Source organism: Chenopodium album, chromosome 18 (assembly GCF_948465745.1).
Source record: "Chenopodium album chromosome 18, dcCheAlbu1.1, whole genome shotgun sequence".
Lineage (NCBI taxonomy): Eukaryota > Viridiplantae > Streptophyta > Magnoliopsida > Caryophyllales > Amaranthaceae > Chenopodium > Chenopodium album.
The window spans coordinates 19623506-19641702 of record NC_137851.1 but is presented as its reverse complement, the minus strand read 5'-3'; the positions used below and the strand labels follow the sequence as shown (position 1 = coordinate 19641702).

Sequence of the window (18197 nt, the reverse complement as noted above, 5' to 3'; positions counted from 1 at the left end):
TTGGTGACGTAACTCTCCCAAGGGACATAGAAAACCCGAAAACAATTACGGTTATAGATGTGCAATCAAAAATATTTTTGTAAAGGTTTTTATAAACTGAAATTATCATTTCCAAATCGAAATTGAGTTAGTCTTTAAGTATCTTATTATTTTTTTTTAAATTGAACCTTGTGGTTTGCATTATATAATTTTTTTTTACATAATAATATCATAGTTAATAATTGGCTTAGATGGTTAAATATCCATATTTGTTATAAGAGGTTGAGGATTCGAATCTTCTTATCTTTATATTTTTATATGGAGTAATATTGGTTGCTTTGATGATGTGGCATATTATACGAAATAATATTAATGATGTAGAATTATGAGATGTTGGAAAGGTGACGTGGCGCAATACAAAAGGGAGTACGTGGCACATCCATGTTCTGATAAGGAAAAGTAGTAATGGAGGAATGTTATATATGTATTTGTTAATACATATATTGATTAAAATATTCTAAAAACACATGGTAGAGAGATAAAAGAGGAGAGAGATAGAAAGAGAGAGGTCTGTAGTGGATCCCACCTATTTTATAGTTAGATTGTCTCACATGATGGGGGACCGCATGTTGATTGTTCCACTAAAACTTATATAGTACCATTGAATCTTCAGTGCTAATATTTATCCATAAATTTGTTGCAACTGAATGTATATATAATACCACTATATGCAAATGTAGTATTATCGTATGTTTAGTGGTATTATTGATCATCCAATTATACCAGAATATGCAATCGTTTGTACATATGTATAATTACATGAATACCGTACCCCTTGTTATGCATTTATACATGCATAACATTCCTCCCTTTAAAATACATCCCATGTGAACACCTTTTAATATATTGGTACAAAATATAGATAAATAATCAAATGAATATGTGGAAACATAGCAATTATAGTGACAATAAACTAATTGTCAAATTAGCGTTATGTGTAATTACATGTGAACTATTTGCCATATATGATATCTACTTAGCTATGGTTAGAAACGAGGTAGATTATATTGTTATTGAATTGAACCATAGTTATTACTACAACCATTTGATCAAAATGATCTTCTCATCAATTTCCACTAAGTGTAATGAAATTTTTTCGCTTTCTATTTTAATTCGCTTATCCGCATTATTTTTCCATATTACCCTCATTTTAACCGGTCCAATGAAAGAATGGTCCGAATGTACTTTATTACAAAATAATAATATTCTCAATGTAGTTTATTCTAAGTGAGAAGATCATTTTGAACCATAAGCCCTAAATGCTAAACTCTAACCATAAACCCTAAAGCTAAGGGAGTAATTTTTAATATTTAAATCTAGGAGATTAATAATTATTTTAATAAATATATAGGATTATAAGTGACAAATCCTATTAAAATAATTTAAATTAACCAAAAAAACATAGTCACACGGTATCTTTTTGAATTAAACCCCTGTTACACCCAAAATTAAATTTTTGACACACTTTAACTTTGAAACATTAACTAACAAGAGATGAACTTTGAAACTATGTTAAGTAACTTAGTCTAATGATGAGAGTATGACTGAATAGAATAAGCCCCACTAGAAGGCCCAAAAAGAAGAATGGAACCAGTTGAAAAGCAAATAGGGTATTTCGAATTTCAAAGGGAATTGGCGCCAAAAGCCATAACGGCCTAGAGGTTATTAAAAGTATGTAGTAACTGCACCAAATTCGCCTATAAAAAAAGGAGAACAACCAAGGGAAAGACATAAACAAATCAATTACCAAAATCATTCCATTTTCTGTAAACTTTCTCCTTAGCTTTCTTAATTAGTTTTCCCTTGGCTTAGTAGCTAAGCAATAAATTAGTTCTTTAAGCTTTGTTTGAATGAGTTTGGCTTTTGGTTGATTCAACTAGCTTTGTTTGAATTAGTTTGACTTTCATTTAATTCAATTAGTTTTGTTGGAATGTGTTTGACTTGCATTTGTTTCAATTAGCTATGTTGAATGTATTTGACTTTCATTTGATTGAGGTAGGGGTCCAACTCCTTCTCATAGGTAGAGGTTTCTCCTCCACCCTTTTCTTCAACCTCAACGTCGGCCTCTCTATCCGATATAGATAGCTTTGATCTAGCATGAAAACCGTCTGACTTAGCATCCGACTGAAGTGACCCTTCCATGGAGTCGGATGTACTACTCTTACTACCAGACTTCTCACCGGACTCTCTTAAAATAGAGTCACCCAGCGTACTTGGAGGACTGGGTGGATGGTCAAAGACTTCCCTAGCTGACATCCTAATGGTACCATCTCCCTCTTCTTCATGGTTTGTTCTTTTCCTTTAGACCATTTTCTCCTGCACAGACAAAGAACCGGTCAGAATTAGGGAAGAATACAAAGGGAGAGGCACCCCTAGTCCTAGATTTAGTCGTACTAGAAGACCGGCAGAACACTAACCTAGCTCATGTCATGTGTGTTTGCGAAATCATTTTTTGAAAACAAAAAAGCAAACACAAGTGGTAAACAAAACAAGAAGAAGAAGCATAAGAGAGAAAGACGGTTACCACAAAAAAAGAAAGGAAGTGTTGAATATTGAGCTTGTGAGACGGCTATTACACAGACGGACTGAACAAAGGCAAAAACAGTAACTTTCTCTCTCTAAATACTCTTAAACTTTCTCTCTCTACAAATGATTGAAAGCGTAAAAATTAGGGAGGTGTAAAATCTCTATTTATAAAGGGGAAATTCAGGGGCAATATAATCATGTAACTTCTCACGGAATGTGAACGGTTAAAATAACCATCACCCCCTATACGCCTTACATGTGTCAAAGGCGCCACGTGGCATTTCACGTCACCCCTATAAGGGGTAAATTTTTAGGGTAAAAATACCCTAGACGCGTTGACCAACGAGGAAGTGACATGTGTCACTCTAGAAAACGTTCTGAGATAACCAACTAGGATTGGATACGTGGAACCCCTCATCATTGTGAGAAATACGGCCTTCAACAACCTAAATCCTAATGCGCTGTAAAAATTGCGCAGCCCAATCACTTAGGAAAAATGACCTAAGGAAGGGCACGCGCTCACTCCTATACCCTATAAATAGGGACATTTATTATCTTGGGAGGGACGCACAATTTTTACATCGTTCTCAGACACTATTCACCTATTATTTCAACAACAATCTTACCTAGATCTCGGGATCCAAGAAGAGTAACTTTTACTTTTCACACTTAACCTACTCCGTTCCTTTCTAACTTGATCGTCGGAGGCGAAATTCTGAACCAGAAGAGTAATTCCTTTTTTTCAAGTACAGGTGCACGTTGATCCAGCCTTGGAGCTGTAACTCTCCCAAAGAACATATAAAAAAAAACTCCCAAAACAGTTGGTGTTTGTGATGACAAATTCAGTCATCGCTTTTAATCTCTATCTTGAAGGAGGCTTCATATCTTCAATGTTTGGGGTAAACAATGTCCCCGAATGTTTTGCACCCTCCTTTTGTGGAGTTGCAAGAAGAAAACCTGAATATTCGTGCAAGGTTTCACATGGCAGTGTTAGTAACATATGAGAATTACTCGGTTTTTTTTTTCGATCCCTTGAAGTGGAGTGGTCTCGATCTTTTTAGTCAACATGGTGCCATGCATTCATCTTTCGTTATTTTCAACTCTCAACAGCTGCCTTCTTGAATTTGCTTATGTTCCTGCTCAGATCCGACAACCCGTATTCGAGATCCCTGAAAACCCTATCGTCTACCTAAACACCTACACAGGAAATGAGGATTAGCTAACCCCGGGGTGAATCCGGGGATAACCACTCCGATGACAAAGTCAGAAAGTGTCTAAGAGAAAGAAGAGATGATATGAAGAGAGAGATAGAGAAAGAGAGAGAGATTAGAGAGAGTAATAAATGATACCTTTTTATAAAGATAATCCCATCTATTTATAGCTAACTCCATTGCCAAGTGGTTGCATGCCATGCAAACCACTTTTGTGCCAAGTGTTGGTTGATCCATGCCACGTGCTGTTTGGTGACCAGCCATTATCTACGCCGTTATACATTAATGCCGATATGATTATCATTATAATATTTAATTTAGACCCATGCAATCCGTATAAGGGTTGATATCGGCAGACAACTTGGTGATATCGGTATCTTCCCATACAGCTTCAATCCCTTTACAAGGTTCAATTCCCATCACATGTATTAACTGTTAATCAAAGTCCCTTCCAAGGTTTACAAAAATGTGGCAAGTATGGGTATATAATAAAGAACTGGATGGTCATTGGGTGCCTTCGTTCTTCTGGTTAAATGGCAAGACTTGACATCGGGATTATTTTGGCATGTTGTTCCGTTGTGGTTCATCAAGTGTATTTCTTTTTCTTGTTTGGTTGGTGAGTTTAGTTTGGTGTTTGGTTTGTTGTTTTAAAGTTTCTTTTAGCCTTGTATGTTTGGTTGTAATTTGGTTTTCGTTTTATAAACTCTTTGTAATAAAAATATAAAAATTAATAAAAAAATAAAAAAAACAATTGGGAATTTGATAAGAAATTTGAGGTTATTAGTAAAAACACAACTCCATTTGCAGCTGAATTTGATTATTATGGACCAGATTACCTTATTAACCATGATAAAGAGGATACATATGCATGAGGTGATATTGAAGAATACCCAATTTAAACAACTAAGAGAAGAGAGAAAGGCAGAGGGAGAGCATATCGATTATGTTAATAACCATGATAAATAGGATACATGCATGGGGTGATATTGAACTATACCCAATTGGCCAATTTAAACAACTAAGAGAAGTGAGGGAGGCAGAGAGGGAGAGGGAGGGGAACTGCTTTCGAGACTTGTTTCAATATTTTCTCAACACCATGGCAATCTGAGCAGCCTATATACCTCACTCTGAACCTCTCTATGAACATTGAAAATTGAGATGAAATAAGTAATGGAAGTTTTCATTACACCTTGATTTAGTTTTATTACTTGCTCAAAGCTATCTTATTATATACATGCATACAAGTGTACAAGACACAAATAAAAAAAAAAAAAAAAAAAAAAAAAAAAAAAAAAAAAAAAAAAGGTGTAATGAAAACTAATGAAAGACATTCAAGTGTTTGAGTTGCCTTGCGTCGTATGATGAATATTGAAGGTACATTCCTACTCAGTTCTATAATGAAATTGCAGATCATATATTTTCATAAACTTATGTTAGCAAAAAATTTGTAATGTTAATGTCATAGTGTTGCTTATACTATCCCTAGTCACCGTTTTGTGCTATCTAAAACAATTTCAATAAATTCGACCTCTGTTTCATCCTCGTACTCATCCATTTTGTTAATCCTAGTGTTGTTGTAAAGGTCACTATTATAGCAAACTGCACTTTTAGTTGTTGCACTATGACTAAGCCACTCAGCATCGATTCTTCCCATAGAAAACAACTCTTTGCTGTCTTCGTATCCAAGCGTTGCTGCAGATGAGTTTACGACGGGACCAATGAAACATGGATTAGGGGTCCTGTGTGCATTTGCAGGAAGATAATTGAAGCTGCTTTGGCCTAAATTCACTAGCATAGTTATGCCAATGTTTGTAGCTATAACAGGGTATAATGGCCTCCCAAAATCCTCTGACTTGCAATGTATTACATGCACCAGCTCTGAGTCAGCTGTGAAGTAAATCTCCCTTTTTCTTGGATCAAATCCGCAACCAATTACCTTTCCAGTTTTAGCCCAATCTTCTTTTTCAGATTCAAATACAAGTTTCATACCTGAACAGTCAAAGATTAATCATATGTAAATCAGAAAGGTTTTATACTACCTCCGTTTCATATTCTTTGTCACGATCTGACATAAACTGTGAGTAGCAAGTGCCTAATCGTTACAATAATATAAAACATAGATATTATATAATTCACAACTCCTAAAGTCCTAGTAATTTTTTTTGAACAAAAAGTCCTAAAAAGTTTGGTGTCTCTGGAAAACACCTAAAGTAATATTCTATGCACTTTTTATAGATTTTTTTGACTTTTACCACAAAAAAAAATCAACAAATTGTTTTTTACCACCAAAATTTTTAAACTTTTATTTTACCACCAAAAAAATTCTAAAAATTGTTTTTTACCACCTACCGTTAAGAAAACCGTTTAATCTAACAATTTTTTAAAAAAAAATTCTTCAATTTTCGTGCACAAAATATGTTCATCATAGGTTTAAGGGGGCATTTTGGCCCAAAGAGTCTAATTTGAGGTCATAATTGACAAAAAAATGATCGAAAATGCCTCATTTGCGTGTTCATGCAAATTGAGATATTTTTAACCACACAAAACGAGGCATTTTCAATCACTTTTTGTCAATTCTAACCTCAAATTGGTCCCTTTGAACCAAAATGCCCCCCTAAACATATGAAGAACATGTTTTGCATACGAAAATCATAGAATTTAAAAGATTCCGTTAAGTTTTTGACGGCAGGTGGTAAAAAACAATTTTTAATTTTTTGTTTGGTGGTAAAATAAAACTTTTAAAAGTTTTGGTGGTAAAAAATAATTTTTGAATTTTTTTTATGGTAAAAGTCAAAAAATCCCACTTTTTATTTTAAATTTTGATACATAGTTATCATACGTGTTTTACAAATGTAAATCTTGCAAGAGAGAGAGAGGAAGGAAAAAAAAACGAGTGAGACTATAAGAACACATGGAATTATGGAAATATGTATCAAGATACCCCCAAGGTGTTACTTGGAGTTTGGAATTAGATGTGTCAAGGTTCTTCCAAGGAGTAATTGATTATTTACAGAATAACACTCTTCATATTTGATACTCCAATTATTCTTTATCTTTTTTTTTTTTTTAAAAAAAAAAAAAAAAAAAAAAAAAAAAAAAAAAAAACTCTATTTGACTTTTTGCGATCTTCAAGACTCAACTTAAAATGTATACGTGTAAAAATTATGAAAACTTTATATGAATAAAATATACCTGGTAAATCTAAAATGATTTGAAATGACTTTATTATCTATAACACAAATTTTTATATTTGGCTTGTCACATCATGTGGCCGAGGTTACTTATAAGGATTACTTAATCTAAGGTTACATAACTAGAGTTACTTATTTAAGGGTTACTCGGTTGATTAGGGGTAACTTATTCAGGAGTTACTCGGTTGGTCAAGAATTACTCTCACATAGAAAACACGCTAATCGACTAAGTAAATTTAGAATAAGTAACCCATGACTGGCATAGTAATTCCTAAATATGTAACCCGGCAAAAAACGCGCCAACCGAATAAGTAACCCAAAAATAAGTAACTTTTAACCGACTGAGTAACCCCTAAATAAGTAATCCCTGAATAAGTAAGCCTTATAAATAACCCTGGCCATGCAATATGGCCAGTCACGAAGAAAAAGCACCGTATTTCTAATAGATTAATGAGATTGTTATTAATGGGGCAAAAAAAATAAGGACATATAAAATAGTAATTTGAATCATAGAACTAGTAGCATTATTAGCGATGAATAATAATAATAATAATAATAATAATAATAATAATAATAATAATAATTTATGCACTGCAAATCTATTATTAGATTCATTTTTTTTTATTAAAAATAATAATAATAATAATAAGGAAAAATACACTTTAATAATTCTAACTATTACCGATTTGCTTCTAATAATCCCAACTAAGGTTTATTTTTTAATAATCCTAACTATGCCCTGAGTTTGTCTCCAATAGACCCAAAAACCGGTTACCTATTGAAAGGGTTTCATTTATTTTTTTTTTTTTTTTTTTTGTATTTTAAATGCCATATGTCAGCACATGATTGGCCTATTTTTTTTCTTTAAAAAAAACAGAAATAATCGTGATAGCCAACCCTCCACCACCGCCCAACCCACAGCCAATCGAAAAACAGTCGGCCACCTTCCTAACTCCCTGAAAATGGCCGGGCCCAACCCCTTTAACCACTCTCCTCCCTTCCTTCCCTCTTTCCCGGAAAACCAAAATAAAAAAATTTTAAAAAAAATTGGCGTCGCGCCACTTTTCCTTCCTTCACACCCCCTCGAAACCGCCTTGGGGGCCGAATTTGGGGGTTGGGAAGGGAGGATGGTCGGTTTCACTTATGTAGAGGTAGTTTTTGAGGGAGGTTTAGGTGGTTTGGTGGGTGGGAGTGGGCTAGATAGGGTGGTTTCAGGGGTTCGGAGGGACCGGTCGGTCGTTTACGGGGGTTAGTAGACAAGGTCGGTCGTTTTCCGATGGGTTGGGGGTTGTCCGTTGGGTTGTGTGGTGGCGGCAGGGGAAGGGTGGTGGCTGTTAGGGTTTAAAGTTTTTTTTCTTTTTATTTTTTTTTTAATTTTAGACCAATCACATGCTGACACGTGTATTGGTGACCTGTTACAGCAAGTCATTGACTTGGTGTTGACCGGCTGGGTCTATTAGAAGCTAACTCAAGGCAAAGTTAAGATTATTAAAAAATAAACCTTAGTTAGAATTATTAGAAGTAAATTAGCAATAGTTGGGATTATTAAAGTGTATTTTTCCTAATAATAATAATAAGTTAAAGTTCCGATCCACAACTTAGAGTACAGCGACTAAAATTGTGAAATATACACAAGGCCATGGAGAAATCTAGTTGGGAATCCTCCGGAGACATTTAAATTGAAAAGGTCGAGTAGGAATGTAGGATATATGTAATTCTTATGTGATTTGGTAAAGTGTTACAGTTTGATCGACACAAAATTTTTGGTATCTTAATTGATCACTTAAAAGGTAAATGGGTATGTATTTGGAGTATTAAATAATTATATAAGAAGATACGGAGGTTAATAATTTATTGAAAAGTAAAGAATGTTAGAAAACGAATTAATAATAATAATAATAATATTTTTTTTTTTGAAAGAATAATAATAACAATAATAGGGTTGGGCGATTAGGGTTGGGTAGTTTTAGGGTTGATCACCGGCTTCCACGTCAAGTTTCCGGCTTCTTCTCCGGCGAAGTGTTAGGTCTCAGGCAAAGGGCGTTTTCTGGGTTCTTAGCAGCAATTTTCCGTCGACATTCAGGCAGTTTCGGGGCTATTTTCTGAGAGGTTGCGCGAGCAGTTCAGCGGTTTTCTGGCAGCATCTACAAGCTTGGTCTACTCTGTTTTTAGTCGTGATTTTGGGTGCGTTTTTTGATCGATTTTGGTGCAATGATCAGGCGGCTTTTGGGTCTGTTTTGAGGGATGTTTTCGGGCTAGTTTCAGGCTGTTTTTCAGGTGACATTCTGATCGATTTCAAGTTGTTTCTGCTCTGTTTTCAATCGTGTTTTTGGGTCTGTTTTAGTCGTGTTTTTGGGTGTGTTTTTGGAGCGTTTTTGGGTGCGGCTTTGGGTCAGTTTTGAGGGCTGTTTGAGGGCTGTTTGCGGGCTGTTTGAGGGCTGTTTTCAGGCTGGTTTCCTAGCAAATTTCTGTTCGTTTTTAGGGCATACTTCAGGTTCGTACTGCTCGAGTTTAAGGCTGTGGTTTGTGGCAGTTTCAGGTGCAGTTTCGACTGCTTTTGGGTGCAGTTTATGGTCTGTTTCTGGTGCATTTTCCAGCGTCTTTCAGGTCAGTTTTCAGGCGTTTTGGCTCTGGTTTAAGTCTAGTTGTGGACTGGTTTTTCTGGTCATTTTTTGGACAGTTGTTTTGGTGCGTTTTGGTGGTGTTTTTGGTGTGTTTTGGGTGCAGTTTTCAGGCAGCTTTATAGGGGTTTAATTAGCAGTTTCCAAGTGTCACTTGGGAGGTTATTTGCAGCCTATGTCGGGAGTCGTTGTGAAGTTTCATTGTCCGTTTGTGGGTCTTAGTGGTTGTCAAGATGGGAGTGGAAATGGCCTTACTCGACGTTCTCTAATCAGGCATCTTAGTGATCGTCATTGTTGTATCGGTGCGCGAGATATCACCCGGCATTCTCTTACTTCTAATTTGGCTGTTTATAATGAGGCAGAAGTTACTTTTAGGCGTATGGGGATTTGGTTATGTGGAGTTTGCTATAAAACGCACACGTTTCGTTCTAAGTGTCGTCATGATAGGGATGAGGATGTGTCACCCCCTGATGAAGGAGATGGTATTGTTCGTTTTGTGCTTCATAATTTCAGCAAGCCGCAAGCTCCTTCTTCTTCTTCTCCTGCTCGAGTTGGTCATGTGGATGGTGAGGTGCGAGATAATAACGGCGGTTTTGATGTGGCTCTTCTTGATTGTTTATTCTCTAAGGGGTTTCGCACTGTTAAGTCTATCCCTCCCAAGTGTCGTTTGGGGTTTTCTCGGGTTCTGAAAGGCACTCTTGATAAGGTGATCTCTAAGCCTGATGACATTTCTAATTGGGTCTCTTTGTTGGTGTTACCTCTTTGCATCCTTAAAATCTTTCGCCCGAGGAGTAGTCGTGAGTCTCGGTCTTCGGTCAGACGTCGGCATCAGGAAGAGAGTATTTCCCGTGCTATTTGTTCTTGGGGTGTAGCGGGTGGTAATTTGCAGCTTGTGAGGGAAATTTTGGCAGAGGATTCTCCTACTTTGTCGGCGGTTGATGATGAGGACATTGATTTGGAAGAGCGTAATATAAAGCAGTGTCGTAGGAAGATTTGCGATGGCCATTACACTGCTGCAGTTCGGATTCTTTCTTCTTCAGGCGTTGCTCCTTATAATGACGCCACTCTTGCGGATTTACAGGCCAAGCACCCTTCATCTCCAGCTCCATCCTTGCCTGATATACCTATTGATCACCTTCATCTTGTTACGACTTCTGCTGTTGTTTTGGATCGGATTAAGAGCTTCCCTCGTGGCACATCATGTGGTAGGGATGGTTTGCGTGCTCAACATCTTATGGATTGCTTAAGTGGTGCAGCTGTGGCAGTCTCAGATGAGTTGGTTGTCTCTATTACCGAGGTGGTTAATCTCTTTCTAGCTGGAAGATGTCCTATGGAATTAGGAGAGTACATTGCTAGTGCTCCTCTTACGCCACTTGTCAAGCCCGGTGGTGGTATCCGTCCTATTGCTGTGGGTACGGTTTGGCGGCGTCTCGTTTCGAAGGTGGGTGCTGTTATGGTTGGTCAGTCTTTAGGGAGTTACTTTGATGGCCTTCAATTTGGTGTTGGGGTTTCTTCAGGTGGTGAGGCAATGCTTCATGCGGTGAATCGGTTGATTGAGGACCGTGGTTCTGATGTGGGTCTATCTATGTTGTTGGTGGATTTTCAAAATGCCTTCAATCTGGTTGATCGTTCGGTCATGTTAAGTGAGGTACGTCGCCGTTGTCCAGGCATTTCGCGATGGGTTGAATTCTGCTATTCTAATCCAGCCAGGTTGTACTATGGGGACCACACCTTATGGTCATCTCAAGGGGTGCAGCAGGGTGATCCCCTTGGTCCTTTGCTTTTTTCTTTGGTTTTACAACCCCTGGTATGTAAAATTAGGGAGACTTTTGATGTATGTCTTCAGGCTTGGTATTTAGATGACGGCACGATTATTGGTGACACTTTGGTGGTGGGGCAAGTTCTGCAGTTGATTATGGAGGAAGGACCTCGTTCTGGGTTATGTCTTAACGTGGAAAAAACTGAAGTTTTCTGGCCTACGGAAGACCCTCGAAGCAGGCTGGTGGGTGTCTTTCCGCCTAATATTGCTCGACCTTTGCGTGGTGTTAGGTTGCTTGGAGGTCCCGCTAGTTCCGATTCTGGTTTCAGTGGTGACCTTGTGATGCAGAGGGTGACCAAGACAATTGTCCTTATGGATAAGGTCGCTATGCTTGATGATCCTCAGTGTGAACTGTTGTTACTTAGGGCATGTACTGGAGTTTCAAAACTCTACTTTGCATTACGTACTTGTCCTCCTAGTACTTTTGAGGTAGCTCAGCGCACTTTTGATGGAGCTCTTCGATCTTCCTTGGAGCGTATTGTTACCGCTTCGGGGCCTGGGTTTGGTGATTGGCAGTGGCGGCTTGCCACCTTACCATTTGCGTTTGGAGGGCTTGGTGTTTATTCTGCAGGTGATGTTCGTCACTATGCTTTTCTTGCTTCTCGGTTGCAGTCTGCTGGGTTGCAGACACAACTTCTTCGGCATGCTGGCATTGTTGGTCTTGGACGAGCCTTTAAGGATGCGTTGTGTTTGTTTAATGGAACAGTGGAGTCTGACATTTTGAGTAATCCTAGTGAGGTCGCTGCCCCTAAACACATGAAGAAATTGGCAGATATGTATTTCACAAAGATTACCGCTTCTGCAGAATCTGCTTATTCTTTAACTCCTCGACAATCAGCATTATGGAAATCACAGCAGGGTGATCATACCTCAGCTTGGCTTCGGGCGGTTCCTATTTCGGGGTTGGGTCAGACGATGAACGCTAAGACTTATCGATGTGTGTTGTCCTATCGGTTGGGTGTTCCTTTATTCTCTGTCTCGACGTCGTGCTCTGCTTGTTCGAGGGTTTTTGCTGGAGATATTTTCGGTGATCACGCGGTGTCTTGTGCTGGTATTGTGGGTATTAAACATCGGCATAATGTCGTTCGGGATACCCTTGTTGATGTTTGCTATCGTTCTGGGATTTCGGCGAGAAAGGAGGTTGACATTGGGTTGGCTGGAGGGAACGACGAGGCCCTCAGACCTGCGGATGTGTTACTTTATTCATGGGATCGTGGTCGCGATGTCTGTGTTGATTTGACAGGGTCTTCTCCTTTGACACAGTCGGGGCTATCTGACTTTATTCCTGGGCGCGTTGTGACTGATGCTGCTCATCGGAAGCGGGTTAAGTATGAAGCTCGATGTCAGGTGATTGGATATGGTTTCATTCCCTTCTCCTTTTCTTCGCTTGGGGAATTAGAGAAGGAGGCTGTTGCGTTACTGAAGCGGATTCAGAGGTTCTCGTCGACGCAAGACATTGGGGCTCGTGCTGCAGCTCATATCTTCACTAGGGTAGGATTTGCTATAGCTAGAGGAGTGGGGGCCCAGATTGTATCTCGGCTTCCCACTAATTTATTGTAGGTTGTATGATTTTGTTTTTGAGATAATAATAATAATAATAATAATAATAATAATAATAATAATTTATCGCGATGTCTGTGTTGATTTGACAGGGTCTTCTCCTTTGACACAGTCAGGGCTATCTGACTTTATTCCTGGGCGGGTTGTGACTGATGCTGCTCATCGGAAGCGGGTTAAGTATGAAGCTCGATGTCAGGCTATTGGATATGGTTTCATACCCTTCTCCTTTTCTTCGCTTGGGGAATTAGAGAAGGAGGCTGTTGCGTTACTGAAGCGGATTCAGAGGTTCTCGACGACGCAAGACATTGGGGCTCGTGCTGCAGCTCATATCTTCACTAGGGTAGGTTTTGCTATAGCTAGAGGAGTGGGGGCCCAGATTGTATCTCGGCTTCCCACTAATTTATTGTAGGTTGTATGACTTTTGTTTTTGAGATATAATAATAATAATAATAATAATAATAATAATAATAATAATAATAATAATAATAATAATAATAATAATAAAAGTAATAATATACTTGGGTAGTTGGGTTGGATCATGAGAATCGAAAGATATAATATAAAAATGTAGCATTTTACGTTTAAAAAAAGTGTAACAAATTAAAATTAACCAAAAAATAGCTCGATTCCCTCTAGGACTTACTCTTAGGAGGAATTTTCTGGTTCCCTCTAGGGTTTTTCCCTATGGAGGGTTTATCTAGCCTCCATAGCTAAAATTTTTTGTTTTTTCCTTTAAGGTCTTTCTTCGCTCTTCTCCTTTTCTCTTTTTCTCTTCTATCTCTTCTCTTGAGGTCTTAACTATGAATCTTTGTAGGGGTTTTCACCTGTGTTTTTTTTACCGGTGGTGAGCCCCAAAATTTTTTTAATTGCTTTCAATAAATGGATCCTATCTTTAAGATGGTAGTTATTCAATTAGACTTAAATTCATTTTTTGATCGTCTGCCGAAGATTAAAAATTTAGGGTTTCATAATCTCAGGAAGTATCTAGAAAACCATATGATTATTTTCACTCAAACAACTATTCATCTGTGGATCTCAAGCCGAATTAGTGCTAACTTACATATTGTATTGTTTCGGATGAATTTTTTTATTAAGGCAGTCATTGATCGAATCTATGACGTAACTTGTTCTATGGTGATTTGTACTTGTATTTGAATCTTAGATTTCAAAAAAATATTGTTTGTAAGTGTTGTTTGACTATCTATTATTAATGAAATACGATCATTTTCCTTCTTATAAAAAAAGCGTAACATTTAAAAAAAAAAAAAAAACACAGCAAACACTTACTTAAACAAGGAGGGAGTATTACTTTTTAGATATACTCTCTACATTTTTTAATGAGTGCGTAACTTCATTTTGACTTTTGTACTATTCATGTAAACCACTTTGACCAATGCTTTATACTTCCTCCATTTTTTTTAGTTGCTACACTTTTATTTTCACGATCTCCTAAACAAATTTTTTAAGAGGAGAGAGATAGAGAGAAAAATAAATTGGACCCATGTGAATAGGAGAGGGATAGAGAGAAAGAATGTCAAAAATGTAAAGCGTTGCAGCTAATTAAAATTTTCCAAAATAGAAAAATGTAGCAACTAAAAAGATACGGAGGAAGTACGTAAGGTTAAATATTGTCATGTGTGTAATTCTTAGATACTCCCTCTGTTTTTAAATACTTGATCCATTTCTCCATGCTCGGAGTTTTAGAAGAAATTGGATAAAGTAATAAAAATAAGGAAGTAGTGGGGTAGGTGGAAGAATGAAAAATTGTAAGAAGCAAAAGTAGTGGAGATAAGTGAAGGAGAGAGAATAAGAAATTAGTAAAATAAGATTTATGATGGGTTCTCTAGGTGAGAGAAATGAATTAAATATTATAAAAGCTTTCTAAATAAGAAAGTGGAGCAAGTATTTAAAAACGGATGAAAAGGGAAAGTGGAGCAAGTATTTAAAAACAGAGGGAATATGTCATACCAAATTATAATGTCCAAACAAGTCATATCTGAATTGGATTTTTTCGGATCGATTTCGGATCAGGTCAGTCTGGTAGGTTTTTGACACCTTTATCGATGACTTGTAACAATTTATCTAATACAAAGTATACAAAGATTTGAATTATGTCATAAGAAATTATGCTTGCGCATAGCATGGAGATTTAGAAGATTACACCTACTAACACTTAGAGAATCAAAATTAGTGGTTGAAAATTTTATTTTATTTTATTTTTTTTAGAAAAAAAGGTGTATGCAGATACCCTATGATTCATACAATCATACCCACCTAGAGAGTAGAGATCTTATAACTACCTCCAAAATACAAATTTACAAGGTCAAATGAGAAAATGTTATTTGTTCCAATGAGAACAGAAAATTAATTTAATCTCTTTCTCATTATTTTTAATCCCTCTTTCCCACATTAGTTCGAACAATTATTGCTAAACAAAATTACTTTGGTAGCGTAATTTGTTGTCAATTTGTCATTACTATACACTCTTTTTTTTTTTTAGTTACATACTTTGCCTAAATTTTAAAACTTATAGGTTTTTTTTAAGTGTAATATTTCCAATTTTAGCAGATTATAACATTTTTATTTATTTTTTATTTTTTAATTTTTTTTTTGACAAAAGCTACATGGATATGTTATATTTTTCTTATTCTTTCTAATTACATAGTCCTTACACATTCATTACTCCGTACATTTAAGTTCACTAATTACTGTCAAAAAAATAAGTTCACTAATTAATGCAATATAATTATATAAATATTGTAAACCCTTAATAATTGATGATTGATAACAAATATGACACTGATAAATTCTTCTACATTTTTAGGGCCTCTAACCGTCTGAGTAATCTCTAATCGAGAAATAACCCCTGACCAAGTAACCCTTGAGCGAGTAGCCCCTGACCGAACGAGTAATTTCCAGATCAAGTAAACCTGGACAAAGTAAACCCAAAATAGGTAACCCCTAACTGAGTCATCCCTACCTGAACGAGTAATCCCTAAATAAATTACCCCGGCCACATTGTATGGCCAACCACACAAAGTACCCCCACACACGTGTGCAAAAGTGGTTAGTGTAAAATTAGTGAAAGTAGTGTTAATGGAAAAGAGAAATAATATGCTTACTCCGTTCTTTTTTAATATTTCCCATTTCCTGTTTTTATAAAGTATAATATATAGCCTTTTTTTTTTTTTTTAATTTGTACTTTTTTGGATGGAAAGAGAGAGTTGTATGGATATATTAATATTATTATATACTCTGTAGACTATGTAATGGGATAAAGAATGATAAAAGTTGAAAGTTTTCTTAGCATAAAAAGTTTAAAACAAAAATGAAAATTTGAAAATAGAACCTATCAAAATGAAAAGTGTTTTGGGTAATTTTTACTCAAGCCACGTGGACCAACCCGCAGGCGACACGTGTCAGTCCAAGATTAATCCAAACTGGATCTATCCTCATTTGACACATGGCGTTCCCAGAGTTTAGGAGAAAAGGCGGCCTTTAGGGCCCAAATCCCGAGAAAGCCGTAATTCGGCGCAGCCCATCAGAATTAGGTCAGAGTGACCTAATCAAGGGCACATTTACCAATGACCCTATAAATAGGGGGATTCCCCCCATTCCGGGGACATCTACAATTCATTTATTACAACCTACCCTACATTCTCTCACATCAGAGAAACCACCTAATCTCGGAATCCGAGAAGATCTCACTTTACTTTTCCGCACTCTTTACATTCTCCGACCACGTTCTAACTTGATCGTCGGAGGCGGAGCTCCAACCACCCGAAGTCTCCGTTGTTTTACAGGTACAGGCCGCAACGGACCAATCTTCGAGCTGTAACTCTCCCGAGGGACTAAAAACACCCAAAACATTTGGTGCCGTTTGTGGGGAGAATACCTTTAAGATGGTTCAAGAGTCTGTACCGCCACCTGAACCCAACCGGCCTGGAGCCGATGGGGTGGTCTATTCAGACCAAGATATGGACAATGACTGTGAAGTCGAAACCCGAGTGGGCCCTGATGTGTCACTCCTCTCTAAGCACATACGTTCCAGAGATAAGCTGGAACGAGGAAAAAACAAAGCTGGTACCAGCAGACTGCTAGACCACTGCCCAAGAAGACCCAGGCGGTAGGGGTCAGGCTCTAGTAACCCAAGACAAACTGATGTGTGTCATAAATGGCACACATTTGATGAGCATTTAGGTCCTTTTTGTCCTCTTTTCATTGCTTTCTTGCTCAATAAATGCTCGGTTTTATGCTTTTTCTCTCTTTTCTACCTTTGTTCTCTTATTTTACGGCTTTTGAGCATTTCTTTGGTTTTCTAGTATTTTCTCTTTTATTTCTTTTATTTTCGTTATTTTAGTTGTTTCCTTTTTATTTTAGATTTTATAGATTTAGTTTTATTTTATTTTATTTTAGTTTATTTGATTTTATTTTTATTTCATTTTCTTTTCTTTATTTTATTTTCATTTTATTTTATTTTCTTTCTTTTATTATTTTCATTTTTATTTTATTTCTTTTACTTATATTTATCGGTTTTAGTTTTATTTTACTTTATTTTTATTCCTCGTTTTTTTGTGCGTTTGTAGGTGTTGGTTCGAAGTCCAAATTGATGATAACTACTGCATACTTTGACCTTCATCACCATCATGGTGATGATAGTGAGATGATGGTGATGGTGATGAAAGGAGGCAGCAACTCCTCCCTTTTCTTCCTCTGCCTTCCCCTGTTCCAGCCCCTGCCCTTCACGCACACCACAACAGCAACATCAAATTCAACAGCAACATCAACTCCAACTCCACCACCGCACCAGCCATCACTCCGACCACCAATCACCACCTCTGCCCACAAACCCCAACACACACTCCAGCCACACAACAGCCACGCACCTCACCACGCAACTCCAACACACAATCGCATCTCCGCCACCGCGTCAACCACCAACAACCGCAGCACAAACGCCAGCTTCACACGCAATTTCCTCCAGCAGCAACATCAAATCACGCAACAACAACAGCTTTGCTACTCCTCACTCCCTCACCTCGCAACTCTAACTGCAGCAACCCAACACACACAACAACCACCGCAATCACCCGCAACCGCCGCTGCTCCTCCTTCGTTCATACCTCAGCAGGTGCGGGCGCACAATCAACGAGTGCGGCCGCACACAGCTGGGTCTCCATTTGTGCGTGGCAAATTGTTGGCCGTTGATTGATGTTGATGAGTGGCTGTG

General features: G+C 37.4%; 1 protein-coding gene across 1 annotated transcript in view; it reads right to left on the bottom strand.

The window, feature by feature from the left end:
• Positions 1-5032: 5032 nt before the first annotated feature.
• The window catches only part of LOC145590596 (uncharacterized), a 31737-nt gene continuing 18572 nt past the window's right edge, over positions 5033-18197 (bottom strand). The window contains exon 2 of the mRNA XM_081647022.1: positions 5033-5765. Coding sequence (XP_081503148.1) covers positions 5263-5765 — 503 coding nt within the window. The 3' untranslated portion in view covers positions 5033-5262. The remainder of the gene's footprint in view (positions 5766-18197) is intronic.